At 34.2% G+C, this 17,908-nt stretch overlaps 2 protein-coding genes across 5 annotated transcripts; one reads left to right on the plus strand and one right to left on the minus strand.

Moving 5' to 3' along the window:
• Positions 1 to 751: 751 nt before the first annotated feature.
• LOC150028652 (uncharacterized) lies at positions 752 to 3,637 on the minus strand. Its single transcript, XM_090299812.1, has 3 exons — positions 2,536 to 3,637; positions 2,346 to 2,493; positions 752 to 2,243 (listed from the first exon to the last, which is right to left on the minus strand). Exons 1-3 carry the CDS (start codon positions 3,635 to 3,637, stop codon positions 752 to 754), a joined length of 2,742 nt encoding a protein of 913 aa, XP_090155938.1.
• A 6,314-nt stretch (positions 3,638 to 9,951) lies between these two features.
• Positions 9,952 to 17,475, plus strand: LOC137806496 (uncharacterized). 4 transcript variants are annotated; one of them, XM_068606651.2, is made up of 9 exons: positions 9,952 to 10,436; positions 11,193 to 11,351; positions 12,349 to 12,426; positions 13,086 to 13,166; positions 14,346 to 14,438; positions 14,515 to 14,658; positions 15,993 to 16,100; positions 16,752 to 16,803; positions 16,905 to 17,475. In XM_068606651.2, exons 1-9 carry the CDS (start codon positions 10,101 to 10,103, stop codon positions 16,931 to 16,933), a joined length of 1,080 nt encoding a protein of 359 aa, XP_068462752.1. In that variant the 5' UTR covers positions 9,952 to 10,100; the 3' UTR covers positions 16,934 to 17,475. The 4 variants fall into 4 exon arrangements, 2 of the variants coding, with proteins under 2 accessions (XP_068462752.1, XP_068462751.1); XR_016519394.1 differs by having other exon boundaries at positions 9,954 to 10,436; positions 13,083 to 13,166; positions 14,523 to 14,658; XR_016519395.1 differs by having other exon boundaries at positions 9,954 to 10,436; positions 14,523 to 14,658.
• Positions 17,476 to 17,908: the final 433 nt, after the last annotated feature.

The following is a 17,908-nucleotide window of genomic DNA, read 5'->3' on the forward strand; positions in this document are numbered from 1 at the left end:
TTCTTTAAAACTGAAGAGGTAAATTATGAAAATGAGATACACCCCCACACTTATTCAAAAACCTATTACCAAATAATTTCAAAGCTCCTTTATCTTCTAAGGTAGGGACAAACATGGTTTTTCTGTTTTGAGGCTCGTAATGAGGGTTAAAAATAAGAAAAAGGCTATAGGCTCAAGGGGTTAACAAATGGATTATCATAAAGGTAGGCTAATATGGCTAGTGGGTTAATTTACACAAAGAATGCCTCTATCATATCAGTTCATGCGCGTAAATCACAGTTGTAAAACAAAGAATCAAGCTAAGTTCTAGAGTATAAGCAAACATGAGTGAAAACACACTAAAAAGAGTATTAAATGATATATCAATTAAGGCTCAAAACTCACTAGGGACATTCTATCAAAAGATTCAACCCAAAATTTCTCATAACCAACTTATTTATCAATTTGTAAGAAAATCCAAACAACAAATATCAAGAAACCAAGATTTTCAAGAATTATAAAACATGTCAGCCATTAGACAATCCTAAAAAGCTTATTTATTTTAATAGAAGCAAAAATAAATTCAAACAAATAAATTAAAAAACAAAATAAAACAACAAAAGATAAATCCTAAACTATGATTCTCCTCCCCCACACTTAAATCATACATTGTCCTCAATGCAAAATCAACAAATAAATGTGTATAATAAAAGTGAGAGAAGAAGTACTCCCTCATTCAGCTTGAGGGAAGTGGCAACTGTAACAAATCTCTTCAACCATCTCCTCTACAATATAAGCCAAGGGCCTTGGTATAGTGTAGCACAAAGATGATGATTGCTGGAAAATCTTTCCAAGGCATACAAAATCTTGGTGTAGACAGTGAAACATGAAGAACATCTACTGTTAAGAACCTCTGTGCATTAGGGTATGACTGGCACGGGTCAGGGGGGCGAATGTAGGGGTAGAGATGGTTCCATGAATGGGTGGTGGTGTGTGATGAATAGATGGAAGAGATAGACTTATATAATGTAGACAATCTAATGGATTTTTCTGATATGGGATCGTCTAGGGGTGGCGGTGTTGCAAGGTGTCCTAAAAGGTGAGCTAATGGATTGGTGTTGATGGAGTTGGAGCATTGAAGGTTATGCTCAAGTGGTACTGAAGATGGTCTAGGTTGGATGTGATGGTGGTTAAAGGATCGACTAAACTGTCTAGCTATGGTAGATGGTCTTGGGGTTGGTGATGAAGTGAGAGGTATGTCAGGAGGTGGTGGTGGTTGCACAGGAGGGCGACTAGTGCCTAGAGAGACTTCAACAACCTGCAATTCATTAGGGTCAGAATAATCTAGAACATCAGACGATATAAACTCATCTATCTCAGCGTCTGTCCAATCAATTGAATCAGAAAAATTATAGTCCCCTAGAAAATCCAACACATTATCATCCACAATATCATTCAAAATGTCAAGATGATACACAGTGTGATCTTCAACTGGGTGTTTCACAACATCTAGGATATTGAACTGGACTAGATTGTCTCCAAACTCCATAGTCAATGTACCCGCGTGAACATCAATCTTGGTACGGGCTGTCTTCAGGAAAGGTCTGCCCAAGATGATGGTTGTTGCACTAGAATCTGAATCTTCTCCACCCATGTCTAAAATGTAGAAATCTGCAGGAAAAACAAGTTTATTTACTTGAATAAGGACGTCTTCAATAAGTCCTGTAGGTTGGACTGTGCTCCTATTAGCGAGTTGAATGACTACGCCTGTGGGTTTAAGAGGACCAAGAGACAAAGAACTAAACACAAATAAAGGCATAACATTTATAGATGCTCCCAAGTCAAGCATCGCATTTTCAAATAGGTTACTGCCTATTATGCAAGGAATGGTGAAAATGCCCGGGTCTTTGCATTTTTCAGGTATTGCCGCAACAGGCTTTGCAATGAGAGCAGAAACATTCCTTCCCATGTTTACCTTTTCATTCCCTTTAAGATGCCTTTTATGTGTGCACAAATCCTTCAAAATTTTGGCATATCTAGGAATCTGTTTAATAACATCTAGTAGAGGAATGTTCACCTCAACCTTTCTGAATGTCTCGAGAATCTCCTTGTCAGTGTTTTCCATTTTTCTGCTCGTCTGAACAACTCTTTGTGGAAAAGGAAGAGGAATAGATGGTCTGTCGAGACTAGTATTTCCTCCTTGTATATCAACTTCATGAGACGGTCTAGGAGGAACATCCATGTCCTTATTCCTTGTGTTGATCCTTCTTTGATCATCATTTTCTGGAGTAGTAGTAATGTTGGAGGTGTTAGACGATCTCAGTTGGTCTTCTACTTTGGTGGGTTTTCGCATAGGTGCTTGCAACTGAGTACCACTTCTCAGAGTGATGGCACTGACATTATGTGGATTGATGGTCGTCTGGGAGGGAAGCTTATCAGACCCTTTGGAATTCATCTCATTCATACGAGTGGCTAACTGACCAATCTGATTTTCCAAGTTATGAATGCTTACCTCTGTTCTTTGTATTCTTTCATCTGTTCTTTGTATTATTTCACTTGTTCTCTGTTGGAATTGCGTATTAACTTCAGCCATTTGCTTTATTACATCCTCTAGAGAAGATCCACCTTTTTCTGATACAAAAGTTGGTGGTGGGGATGGTTGTTGTTGTTGTGAGTTACCCCATCTAAGATTCAGATGATTCCTCCAACCACTATTAAAGATGTTTGCAGCATAAGCTTGAGGACATTCAACATTGTTTCTTCCTTCAACTTCTTGAAGAGTGGGGCAAGCATCGGTGGCATGGTTAGCGGTGCAAATTCCACATACCCTTGCAACCATCTGAGGCATAGTTAGCTGCTTCATCATGGATGTGAGATCATCTAGTTGTGCCTTCATCTGAGCATGATCAGCTGCATAATTAGTTGTCATCTCATGAACTCCACGAACAGGTGCTGCAGAGTTGCTACGTGTGTGGAATTGTTGATTGTTAGAAGCCATGATCTCAATCAGTTGTCTTGCAGCGGCTGGCGTCTTGTCAACTAGTGCTCCTCCACTGGCAGCATCTATCATTTGTCTATCAATAGCCATCAGACCCTCGTAAAAATATTGTATTAGAAGTTGTTCGTTAATCTGATGGTATGGACAACTTGTACATAGCCTCTTGAATCTCTCCCAGTATTCATAGAGACTTTCTCTATCTTGTTGCCTGATCCCGCATATTTCCTTCCTTATTGATGTGACTCTAGATGCTGGAAAGAATTTTTCAAGGAACACTCTTTTCAACCCTTCCCAATTAGTCACTGATCCTGCCGGCAAATAATATAGCCAATCTTTAGCTGCATCTTGGAGTGAAAAAGGGAATGCTTTAAGCTTAATGTGCTCATTTGTGACCCCAACTGGCCTCATGGTAGTGCACACTGTATGAAACTCCTTAAGATGTTTATAAGGGTCTTCACCTGCAAGGCCATGAAATTTAGGCAGCAAGTGTATCAAACCAGATTTAAGCTCACATTGCACATCTGGGTATTGGATACACATAGTTTGGAAGGAAACATCTGGAGCAGCAAGTTCTCTGAGGGTCCGTTCGTCCATAATTCCAAAATTAGGACTTTCGGCAGTAGTTGGTGATGAACTAGAAGACGAGGTTGTACTATACATGTATTTCAATTGAATATCTTATTAGACTCCTCAGAGCAAAATCTTTTTTTTTTTTTTAGAGAAACAACCCAAGTCAACTCCCAGGAAAGAGAGGTGAGTCACAAATGGACAAACTTAAATACCAAGTCTTTCCTAGCCAGAGTCTTCCCTGAATTGCTTTTTTCAATTTAAAAAAAAAACAAAGAGTAGCAACTGAAGTGTCTATCCTAAATGCAAAATCCTTAAGAAAAACTAATGCAATTGCTACACATAAAAAAATGAGAAGAAAAAAAAATGTAAAAATGAATAAATATGGAAAATAAAAAGATCAATAATAAAAATGAAACAGAAACAAAAATAAATAAAGAATGACAAAAAATAAAATAAAGATAAAAGATATAAGAGATAAATAAAATAAACTAAAATAAAAATAAAAGATATAGGAGATAAAATAAAATAAAAACAAAAAATAAAGATAAAAGATATAAAGAAAGAAAATAAAACAAATCAAAACAAAATAAAGATAAAAGATATATAGAAAGAAAATAAAAACAAATCAAAATAAAATAAAGGTAAGAGATATCCTAAATATTAGATTTTTTTATTTTTTTTCGTTTTTTTTATTGCTATAATAAATAAATAAAAACTAAAAGGAACAAAACACAGGTTAAATATGCAGAAAAAAAAATTAGGAAAAAAAAAGTTATGCAAATAAGAAAGAAAAACCTGATAACCAAAATCAAATTGAATTCCCCGGCAACGGCGCCAAATTTGATAGCTGTCGTTTTGCTGTCAAATTTATATGATTCTAGCGTAGACTTGTCTAACACTAGAGAGATGATAGTATAATTGTGAACAAATGTCCCCAAGTCGTCTCCCAACGAATCCAATAGTAAAATCAGTTGATCAGGGTTTAAAATCTATCTGCAAGCAATAAAAGTTAGCAATAACAATAAAGATAAAAAAAATGGTTTGAGATAGTTGTGCAGAAAATATAAAAGAGATTAAAATAACAAATAAAAAGCGATTGATCCCAAGTTCTTCCACCATTGAATTCTTCACAGGTTGTCTAAAGATTAATCCTTTCTCAATCCTCCAACAAAGCTAAACCAGATTGAACATGCGCCGATCTGATTCAACTGAAACTCACCAGTAAAGTATGCGTCTACTAGTTTAATCAATACCCACTTTGTTCCATGCGTATACTCCATGGGAATGCTTACCTCCTCTCCCTTAAATCATGCGCCCAAGAAATTAATTAGAACAATGCGAACTAACTAAGAAACCAAAGTTTAAGATAAGGAAGACTCTCAATCATGAGTTCAAGTACAACCTCTCACAAAAACCAGTTTTCCAGGAAATTAGACTATTAAAACAACTGCTATAGAGAATTAAAAATCGAAACTTTTATTGAAAAAAACCTCATAACTCAATGGGGAATTACAAAGGAATCAACCAAAAAGGTTTAGCCTTCCATGCGGAGGCAAAACAAAAGAATTACTAAGAAGAAAATAAACTAAGAAAACCCTATGAAGCTCCCTCTTTTCTCCTTGATGCTTGTGTCCTTTTATAGGCTTTTATGCTCCAAGGATCTTGAGAGAATATTGTAGTTTATATTTTGTTAACCGTTTCCAAGTTTCCATCTTTCCAGAATTCTTGTATTTTGCAGAAGATTTGCTTCCAATTCTGTTTCTGAGATATTGTAGATTTTATTTTCTCTTTCTTCTCCTCAGAATTTGTTTTCTGTTTTGGTTCAAAAAGCAACTTGGACTTTTGCATATTTGGCCCATTCACAAAGGTAGATGCTTCCTCCGGATAATTTACTCTAAAAACACAAAATTAACAATAATAATAGTTAAGGCCCAAATAAACCCAATTATAAGAATATTAATTAAAACAATGAATTTATTTATTATTATAGTCCAATAATCTATGAATAAGGCTAATGAGTGTGAATAAATATATGCTCATCAAACCCACTCTGGAATAAGCTGAGCTTCTTTTCTTGCAAGTTAGATACTATCCTTGGAAAGAACCCATCCTCAAACCATTGATCTCTTCATCTCTACGGGTAACAAATAATTACATTTTCTCTTCTAAGATAATTTAATGCAGATTTTTAGAGGTACTTTAACTATTATTCTTTATTAAAATGGAAGCTTTATTTAATGAATTTGTGCAATACAAATTAACATAGATTATCAAGGTGAAATCTAATTCAGTGGAGGAACAATAACAAAAAATTTCTGGTATTTCACATTTTTATACCGGTTATGTAAATAAATTTCTTTTTCTTTAGTATGATCATCTTGCTCAATTTTTGGCCTTTCGGTGAACCCATTTTCATTTCTATGCACAAATATTTACTTACATAAATCATGTTATTTCTCAATTATTTTTTTATTTTTCAAAGATATTAAAAGTTTAAAAAATAAAAAATAAATTGTTTTTGATACATGAACGTTGGCTTCACATGAACTACTTATTTTCTTGTCAATGATTGGGTTTTGGTTTCATCCATGTTTTTCCCAATTAATTTTGTATTTTCTAAAGTTATTAAAAGTTTAAAAAATTAAAAAATTATTTTTGGCACATCCTGTTGAATTGTGTACGTCAATTCTTGATTTTGAAATGACATTGTATTTTCAATTCAACGCTGCACACCTATGCTAGAAAATCAGATAGGAAATATAATGAATGAATCCCAAACTAAACATAGTTTGAAATATATACATTGCACTACCAAGTACCATTCCATACATTCTTCCATACACTGTTACGAGAGTATCTCTAAGAACTCCCTTCAATAATTTCTTTTTTTATATTTATGGTGTATATGGATTCCTGGTATTCTGGTGGAAGTTCTTCGAACACTGAGAAAGAACCTATTATCAGAGATAAGGTTCATGAATTCAGTGAAGATGATGAACAAGAGGAGTACATTCCAGAGGACACAGATCTTCCCAACTTCATCCAACCACAATGTTCAATCATTTAGTCGTGCAACCCGCAATATACATTTCGACCTTTTGAAAGGCATGTCTTTCAATTCAAAGGAGTCAACTTTGAATGCAATCAAACAATATCACATTGATCATGGTTACAAATTTATGATGGTGGAATCAAATCCGAATAAATATACTGCACGTTGCATTCATTACAACAACAACTGCCAATGGCGCATCCAAGCCTCTTTTACAAAAATCCAACAACAATGGGAAATAAAAAAAAATTGAAGTTCCTCACACCTGTTTAAACACATCTGTTTCAGTTGATCACAAAAATTTAGATTCAAGCCAAATAGCTTCCTTCGTGGTCAACTTTGTCAAAGCGAATCCATCCATTCCGATAAAAACTATAATTGCATAAATAAAGAATCAACTTGGTTATTTGGTGACGTATAAAAAAGCATGGGTAGCCAAACAAAAGGCGCTTGCAATGGAGTTCGGTGATTGGGACAAATCATATAATCATCTTCCAAGATGGTTGCAAGTTGTACAAGACAGTGTCCCTGAAACTGTAATGCAATATATTACTCGTCCATATGTTGTTGATGGTGTTGAAGACCAATCTAATTACATCTTAAAACGTGTGTTCTGGTCATTCAAGCCATGTATTGAAGGGTTCAAATATTGCAAGCCCATAGTTCAAGTTGATGGCACATTCTTGGTTGGAAAATATCACGACACTTTGTTGACTTCCATTAGTCAAGATGGGAACTAAAACATTTTTCCGTTAGCTTTCGCCATTGTTGAGGGTGAATCAAAGGAAGCCCTTATATGGTTTTTTCAATTGTTACGAGCATATGTGACACCTCACTCAAATTTATGCATGATTACAGATAGAGGAACAACAATATTATCAGCATTACAGTCTTCAAAAGTTGCTTTGGAAGAAGATGGTTTAACCTTAGTGTATTGCATACGCCATATAACATCCAATTTCAATAAGAGGTTTTAAAAATGTTGAGTTAAAGCGGAAACTAATCAACATGGGTAAACATTTCTTAACTTCAATCACACACTTCAAACAATTCACAACCTTTTCCATTAATATGTTTTTTGAAATTGTCACAGGTTATGTAATGAAGCAACCTACTCTACAAGCAAAGTTATTGGCTATGCAAGCAGAATTTTCACAGGCAGTATCTTGGATTGATCAAATACTATTGGAAAAGTGGACACAAGCCTATGACGGGGGCAAACAAATCTTGCTAAAAGCATCAACTTCATTTTGAAAGGGGTCTGATCCTTACCGATTTGTGCTTTGGTTAAAACTATATTTCAAAGAACAAATGCTTGGTTTGTTGAACGAGCGACCAAAATACAATGCATGTTGCAAGCCAAACATCAATTCCTAGAAGATATAGTCGCTCTGCTACGAAAGAATGAAGCACAATCTGCTATGTGTCATGTGCAAAGATATGACCGAGAAAATTTAGTCTTTGATGTGGAAGACATGCTGATTACCGAACTTCGACATTACCCAACAACATACACAATTAAATTAAATGAATGGTGGTGTGATTGTGGGGAGTTTCAAGCTATACGTCTATCTTGTCCACATGTAATTGTTGTTTGCTTATTTTTGTCATTTATAGCTAACGACATTTGTGACCCTAGTGTATAGTCTCCACAATATTTTCAAGGTTTATGAGGTCCAATTTAATCCAGATCGAAATCAGGATTATTGGTATACTTACACAGGACCAAATTTGTTACCTGACCCCATGATGTGTCGACATCAATCAGGAAAACCTAACACTCAACGTATTCATAACGAAAATGGATGATTCAATTCCAAATAAGCCAAAAAAATGTTCATATTGTAGAATTGAAGGTCACAACAAAAGCAATTGTCCGCACTGACAAGCTTGATAATAAAATTCAATTTTAAGTTTGATTATTAATTTCCTCATTTTCTTTACCTGTGTATTTATTCCTTCATGAAAAAATTATTTATCAAATTAATTTCAAATATTACATAACTTACAATTTTAATATAATTAAATTAAAAAAATTATTAAATAAGAAAATTTAAAAAAAAATGATGTGGCGGAAGTCATGCCAACTTGATACGATTTCAGGCTGACATGACAGAAGTCGTGTCAACTTGACACGACTTCAAGTTGACGTGACAGAGTCGTGTCAACTTAGCACGTTTATGTAATTTACTCCTTAAATTTTAAAGTCATAAAGTTTAATTAGTGGTCTCATAACAAGTAACCTATTATACTTATATGATATAAATAGATGGAAAATTTTAGTATTCTACCAAAAAAAAATATCTCTTTTTGTGAAGAAGATAAAGTCAAAATTAAAATAATCAATGACTTGAAACTTCATATAGCATACGAATTTTGGTTCCATTAAAATAGCACATGAGCCTTTTATCAACTTTTCAATGACCCAAATATAAGTTACTCAATTATCTTCTTACAATGTTAAAACCAAAAGTAGCATGAAAGAGTACAAACTTCAACCTATATCAAACAATAAATAGTGAAAGTGTTTAAGTTTATGTTCTATACCAATCGTCTTTTTTATCATTTTAAGGACATTGATTTATTTTCAGAATATATTACCTTTTGGTATCTTCCTATACATCCCCTTTTTAAGATAATAAAATAATATAATATGATCTATCATAATAAATCTAGATGTTTAATAGACTAATGAGAACGTTACAAATATCCTTTATATTAATATGACTACTTAACACTTTAATGAGAAAAATTTATTATAATATAACTTCCACTAATATTTAAAGAAATGCATTATTTAGACGCTTGAAATTTATGCCTTATTTTAATTCAAGTGAATATTAGTTTTTTTATTCATTGATTATTTGAAACTAAAATTGCATAATTTAAACATAGGAGGAATACTAATTAATTGAATATAGAAGTATTGAAATCACTCAAACACTATTTCATGAGAATGAAAATGCAATTAGGTCAAATATAAAAATCCCAGTATATTTAGCAGAGAAAAATAGAAAAAATGAACTGCCAATAAATATATATAGAAGCTTTTATGTAATTTTTTAATTGTATGTAAAAATTATTTTAATTCACACTTTTTTTTTAAATTTTTCTCTCGAAAAGTATTCGCAGATAAGTTTTGCCAAACATATCTAAATTTTATATGATAAAAGATGTTATATCACCTTATAATGAGGGCTTGAAAACAAAACCCGACCCGGAAAACATAACCCGACCAGGAAAACATAACCCGACCCGGAAAACAGAACCCGACCCGGAAAACAGAACCCGACCCGGAAAACAGAACCCGACCCGGTTAATGTTGAATTGCAAAACCCCACATCACACACACATATTCTTGTAGTCCTTCTTCTTTGACTCTCAAGTCCCAAACTCAAATTCACATAACCGCAGATACTTCGCAAGTTACCACACAGTTAATCCATTCCACCATGCATTTTCCTCCACTTTCTCACCAACCAAACGCCACCTGATTCTGTCATGAACTGCTTCTCGCTGCTATCATCGTACACCGCCGCCGCCGTTGGAAGCGCCGCTCGGTTAATCGCCAACCGTTCCCCGCAGCACTGCTCGTTCCCGACGATATCAGAGTTTTGCCAAATTAGGTCTCTCCGTTCAGAACTCGTGTTCACCACTCGCTGCTTTTCCACCAAAAAAGGGCGCAAAAGTGATTCTAGTTCTTCTCGGCTGCACAAGGCCGAACCAGAAGCACCGGTCATGGAGAAGGAGAAGGACGCTTTCTATGTCGTTCGGAAAGGGGACGTTGTTGGAATCTATAATAGTCTCGCCGATTCTCAGGCTCAAGTTGGATCTTCTGTAATTTCTCCTCTGAACTTCGCACCATATAATCTTTTTTTTTAGTTTACTTTTCATATTCGGTCGTATTAGAATCGTCCTATATATAACTTTGAAATGATTATTAAAAGTAATCAATCCTATCCTACACGATGAAATGTGATGGATGGATGATACTGTAAGGACATTCTAGTGGAATTCAATTTATTTTTAATCTTGTTTAAATACATGATTAATTTGTGAGTGTTTTGAAATTTTCTTTGGTAGCAAAATGGTCAAGTGAGGGGAGTGTTTGATTGCAACTGTGGAGTGGTCTGATTGACAGCTACTATTTTTTTCTGCCAAATTACTCTCATACCCTTGTGATTTCTTGAAAGTTCAAACTTTACCCTTACCTTTTTTGCATGCCTGCCATTACCCCTTGCAGGAGTACATCGGTAATGTGTTCATTTGATAATAAGGATACAATGTCAAGATATAATGTATTTCAAACAATTAAGAGGGTTACCATAGTCATTATTCGTTAGGAGGCCAGGGATATGAATTGACATTTGCCAGTATGTTTCTGATCTTTTGTGAGCATGACTTTGTTAGCATTCAAAATTCAAATTGTCTACTTTTTTTAGTGCTTGAACGTTACTCTTCATTCCGATGTATGATTATTGTCTGTTTGACTGGATGCAGTGGCTATCCTGTGCTTTGTGCTATTGAGGATGAGTTATTAGTTTTTTCTATCGTAGTAGGCTTAAATATATGCTTCCTTGTGTCACCGGGTAGGTATGCAATCCTCCTGTTAGTGTGTACAAGGGATATTCGTTGTCAAAGGACACTGAGGAATATCTTGCCTCGCATGGGCTGAAGAATGCATTATATACAATTAGAGCTGCTGATTTGAAAGAGGATTTGTTTGGCATGCTTATTCCTTGCCCTTTCCAGGTAAACAGCTGTTGCATTGCAATGCATTTAAATTTTAATTTTTTTCATCAAACGCATCTTCTGTCAAAACAATAGATAGGAAGGGGTTATCATTAGCCATATATGCTTGATCTCAAGGTCAATATCCTTATTGTGACTTGGTGATGTTTACTAACTTTTAATAGAGGGGGAATTTGAATTGATAACAGAATATGCTCTCATAATGTAAATATCTTTCACATCATATTACCAGGGCATTGGAGTAATTCCTCTTTTACATAAAATTTTAACTAGACAAACTTATATATATATATAGAGAGAGAGAGAGAGAATTCTTTAAACATGTTGCATGTTGCAGTGCATTATCCACTATTCTTGCTTGGTTTTGTTCCTTCTTGATTACAATTTTATATACAAAACCCATTTTTGTGGTTGTTATATTATGAAGTAGGTAGTAGGTTGTTGTATTTAAAATGTTTGCTGATAAAGATATTATTCTATATATGTTTGCTCTCAAGGTCAATATCCTTATTGTGACTTGGTGATGTTTACTAACTTTTAATAGAGGGGGAATTTGAATTGATAACAAAATATGCTCTCATAATGTAAATATCTTTCACATCATATTACCAGTGCATTGGAGTAATTCCTCTTTTACATGAAATTTTAACTAGACAAACTTATATATATATATATATATATATATATATATATATAGAATTCTTTAAACATGTTGCATGTTGCAGTGCATTATCCACAATTCTTGCTTGGTTTTATTCCTTCTTGATTACAATTTTATATACAAAACCCATTTTTGTGGTTGTTATATTATGAAGTAGGTAGTAGGTTGTTGTATTTAAAAAGTTTGCCGATAAAGATATTATTCTATATTTATAGATGACATGGCACACCTCTGTTCCCTTGAATTGTGTTTTCTCCACAGATATCCTCTAAATGTCCTTTAAAGTTTGAGGTTTTTTAATCAAACAATTAAGAAGATTTATTATGTATGTCCCAGGAACCTTCTACCAAAGAAGGCACATCAAATATGGATGTACCTAAAAAGAGATCTTTGAGAGTGCCTGGACAGGATGAGGTGAGTTCAGTACAACTTGGAACTACAACATGACCATCAGGAAGGCAAAATTCCAGGGTTATGTATCTGTTAATTACTACCTGTCTCTTTTGTTACAATGAGCAGTATTACATGCATCTATCAATTCTATAACTTCCATTGGAATTATATAATGTCCTTATTATTTTAGATAGCTGAGATAGAATATTCTTATGCCATCCTCCCAAACCTTGTTTTCTTTTAACCGTCTTTGTAAATCATAACTTTATGTTATAGTTAACTGCATGGGTTGCATATCATGGAATCTTATAATGGTTGTGAAGCATTTTATAGTGCTTAAACTATATCTATAAAATGTGTGTAATTAACGGTGCTGTGTATGTCATAAAGATTTAACATATTAAAAAGCTTAGGTCAATGTTTGGTAATCGGCAATAATAACTCAATAAAAAATATTACGAGTACTGCTTTACTGGACTATCATCTTCATTTGGATACTACACTTGATTTCCAGCAATGAAACCTTATTTCTAGAGTCTAAACTCAATTGTAACATGAGAAAATCTAGTGGTTCTATGTGTAATATCTGTGAAACCAGTTAGTTTTACTTCAGTGCACTGTCAAAACTTGTTTTTAGCGTAAATGTTTTGATATATTTGAGATTTTTATTTGCTCAGCAGAAAGCAGTATCTGAAGATCCCTTGAGAAAGAAAGTCAAGTTAGAGCATAATGCTGTTGCCGAAGCACCTTCACATTCAACTGTAAGTGGAAATCATATTGATACTCATGTATGCAAAAATATGCTTGCTTGACACCTTCCTCTTTCCAGAAAACAGGTGTTGTCATTTTACCGTTAGTATTTTAATCAGTAAACCAACAGGTGATAGCCAGTGCCAATCACTTTATTTGTTGCTTTCCATTTTAACTGAAAATTCAAGTTTTATGGAACAGTCTTTACATGAATACATGACACGTATTGGATACAATGTCTATGTGAATATGGCAGTTTTTGAAAAAAAAAAGTAGCCTGTGGTTAGACTATATTGAGTAAATATAATGTCTTATATTTTATTGATTTATTTTTCTTTATTAAGTTATGATAATAAATCTGTCTCTATCCCCAAAAAATATGTATAGGAGATTAAAATATGAAACATCTAAGTTTTAATACAGAGGCATGCGTGTAATATGCTCATCAGTATTCGGTGTAGTACAATATGGAAATGTCGCCAAATTTTTATATGTGTATCAGAGGGAGTGTTCAAGTGGAGGTGCTGCTGTTTCAGTCTTGTCATTGCACCTTGAGGATGTTTAATAAAGTCTTGGTCGAACAAATGGATGAACGTATCCCCTTCTAATTGTTGTTGGTGAATTGTAGAAAGAGATCTGATTCTTACAATCTCATTATTTGAAAACTATATGAATATATGTGGCCTCATTTTCACCTTATGTTATCCTTTTTCTTCAATTGGATTTTACCCGATACACATCCTAATATCCATGCCTCTGTGTGATAGCTTTTTGTATTATGTAGGAAATCCCTTGCAAAAAACCTTCATGTGGTTCAGAACTTCAAAACTATGAAGACTGTAACCACATCATGTGCAGAAAAAGCCCTTGTACAGGCTCAATATGCATGGTTTGGTAAACTGAAGGAGCCAAGATGCTGAGTTTTGAACCACTAGTGTTTTGCAATTTGTAGTTTGTGCATTTTGGCCAAGAGTTATCATTTTAATTGCAGACTCAATTTATAGGGTGGTCATGTGATGCCTCTGTTGTTGATCTCTGTACAATATTGAGTGAAATGTTTTATGATTCATCTACTCATTTGATGTTTTCAGATCTCTCATTCTAATTCTAGTATTCTAGTACTCTAGTAAAATGTAGCCCTCAGTTGTTTATCCCTTTTTGGGCAATCACAGTTATGTATCCTTGTGCAGCGGACTTGTACTCTTGAGTTTGATGGTGCATCAAAAGGAAATCCTGGAAAATCTGGTGCTGGGGCTGTTCTGCGGGCTATTGATGGAAGTTTGGTATACATTTGACGTTTCTGTATCTAGTCATCATTGGTATACAACTATAATCTCTTTAACTATTTTTACTTTAAAGATTTGTAGGTTACGTGAAGGTGTGGGTGTAGCAACTAACAATGCTGCTGAATATCGTGCAATGATATTGGGAATGAAATATGCTCTTAAAAAGGGATTTACTGGTATTCGTATCCAAGGTGATTCCAAACTTGTTTGCATGCAGGTTGGTTATTTTATATTAAGTTATTTTATTCTAGCATAGTGGCATTGTTAAATTTTTAATGACATTTACACCCCTTCACCTATGTAATTCTATGTCTTTGGATTCTTTATCTAATTACACTTTTGAAGCCTCTTTGATTTAAATATGCACATGAAAATTATATCCAAAATAAAACTGAGTGTTTACTGACCCAGTTACGTATCACCTGAACCTTCCCCAATTGCCAAAATTCACAATGTCTTCCTTGTGTGTTTACTAAAGCCCCAAACTGGTCCACTTCTGTCAATTCCTGCTGAAATTGTTGACAAGGACCCAGTCCTTGAAACACTGGCAATTCTTGATTGGAAATTAATGATGTGGATGATGTCCGGACTCATGTTGTGGTTGACCCATTTCAACTTAGTCATGGGCATTGGGTCTGGAAGATTTATTGTAGGACAAATAAAACGAAAAAAGGCTGAGGCAAGGGGGTTAAAAATCGAAATTATTTGAGGGAATTAGTTATTCACGTGCCATGTCCTTTATAGGGGAAATCGGGGATGGAGGGGTTTTATAGTTCTTTCTCTTATTTTATAGTGGAAAGGAACATTGCTCTGGGGTATTGCAGTTTCTTCTGCTGTAATGCATAATTCTTCTAATAATATGCAATTTCTATTATTTTTATTTCTGGTTTTTGGACACGAACCGAAACAGCAGGTTCTCATTCAATGGACTGGGTTTCTCCCTGAAGAAGTCACATAGGAAGACTGTGCTATTATCCTAAATGAGTTCCATCTTGAGGAAATATCTTCAAGGCCCAAAAGAACAACGAGAACATCTCACCTAGAGGATTTTATTTGTTCAGAGAAGAACAAGGGCTATAGGAAACCGCAGTTAGTTATTGTAGCAGAATTACAGACAATTCTGTAATTATGGGAAACTATTAAAATATTGTACGAAGAAGATTGCGTTTTTGCAATTCGCCAATTTTCTTATAATCCTTCATATAGTGGCAATATATATAGATCATGTTATTCATATTGGTATAGTGTTTCACAAATTTATATATACATCGTGACTTAAATCCATTTACAGTTCTTCATATGATATGAATCGTTGGCTTGCTGAATTGTATTTAATTGTGTGATTAGATTTGCAAATAGTTGATTGTAACAACTATGAATTTGGGACAAATCGCATGACAGCAAACTGTATAAGTACAGGACAAGCATCGCCTTTCATCTATATGATCTCCTTAGTTTTTATAACCTTGTTTCTTTTGCAAGCGTTTGGTCACTGATTTCTGTTATTTATAATTCACTACTCTTCAATTTTCATGCTACTGCCTGAAACAGATTGATGGTTCCTGGAAGGTCAAGAATGAGAACTTGTCTACATTATATAAGGTGGCAAAAGAACTGAAGGATAAATTTTCTTCATTCCAGATCAACCATGTTCTAAGGGTAGGTACAGTTTACTGAGCTATTGATGTATATAGATTTTACAGCCTGTTTGGTATAAGTTTTAACTTGGATTTGGAGAAATAATTGTTTATTTTTCGAAGATCTCTTAGCAAGGGGAAAAAATAAGTAATTATATTTTCAAAATAAACCTGATACACAATTGTTAATTATCAAAAAAGAGAAAATAAGTGTTCTCTAAAAAACTGATAAATGTGTAAAATGAGGCATTGAAAAAATGAATTAAAATGCAATAAGGTAATGCGTCCAGTAACCTCTTAATGACGTGATTTCTCTCCCCCTTGAAAGATTTTTGCGTTTGTGAAACACAAATAAGTTGTAGGAACCGATTCAATCCAAGGGGCCATCCCATTAAATATTCAACACTACAAAAATTCAATGAAAGAAGAATCGTTTATTGCATCTGTTATGCTACATAACTGTTATACTGAATTCTATATATACACCATCCCTTTTCTGGTAGAGTATGCTTCCCAACGTCAATTTTTTTACGACTTTTTGAGCATTATTTCCTTTTTAATTCTACTAGATAATCGAACCTTGCATTTAAATATTATATACGAACCAGAATAAGACTCCTGAAGCTTTTCTTTAAGCGTTTCTTTAAAATAATTTTCCTTTTACCTTGTGAAGAACTTCAACTCTGATGCTGACGCTCAAGCAAATTTGGCCATCAATCTTGCAGGTGAGGCCTTGAGAATCTTTAAAATTTATCAACTTTTATGTTCATTCATCACTTGTTAGAGGCATGTATTAAACTATTCTAAGCTTTCGCTGTTTATACAGATGGCCAAGTCCAGGAAGAGTTTTTGTAATTGACACATGGCTGCTGCTGGGTTGGATTTGTTGCTGAACACGTCTGCAATTTGATGAAGTATCTCTGTTCTTTAATTTATTGGCGAAACGATTATTGCGCAATCAACCTTAGTCCTCTACTGGTCCTGGCTTAGCAGTTATACTACTTGTAGCCTCAGCGTTTTCAATTTCCATAATTATTTTGCCGCAATGGACGATTCCCATTAGGACTTATCGACACTGCAATCATATCAAGTTGAGTTCGTTATATTCATTTTTGAGCATACGGAAGATCAGAATATCTTACAGACTAAGAAAACACGATTCTTGTTCAGTAACACTAATACTATCAGATCTTGGTTGAAAATATTATTTCATTTTTTTTGTATCTATTCAGGCTCTTTCTACCGCGTTTTAACTCAGTTGCATTTATAATACCTCGAATTCGACTGAGTTAAGTTTGACTAATATACCGTCATCTGATTTACATGCACGGTAGAATGTTTCAATTATTGTAATAGTATTCTGTAAACTAATGCTTTCAACTCTGTTAACCAATGAAGCTGGTGTTGGGAGTATATTAGGGTTATGTAGTGATGTGAATCAGCTTAGATAGACACCACTCCCTGCCTGTCATGGCAAACGGTGCTCTTGATTGAATGCTTCGTGCATTCAAAGGGGAATTGTCATATTTGTATCCATGAACGTTAGATTTTGTTGTGCATGATCGAGCAGTAGTGAGATAATGCTTTTAAAAGTACTTTATTTTCGGCCATTACTTCCTATATTTCAGACAAACAGGGAGTTAAATCCTTATTGACGTGAAATAAGACTATGAGCAACTATATATGTAGCACAAATAGTAGCACGGACACTTATGCGACGGACACGAAGATACATATAATTTTTAAAATGTAGGTCGCGAAAATATATATAATTATGAATTATATAAATTGCCAATAAAAATTTATATATATAATGTTTCTGATTTTGTT

The sequence above is a fragment of the Phaseolus vulgaris genome, chromosome 3 (genome assembly GCF_051622355.1).
Source record: "Phaseolus vulgaris cultivar YP4 chromosome 3, ASM5162235v1, whole genome shotgun sequence".
Taxonomy (NCBI): Eukaryota; Viridiplantae; Streptophyta; class Magnoliopsida; order Fabales; family Fabaceae; genus Phaseolus; species Phaseolus vulgaris.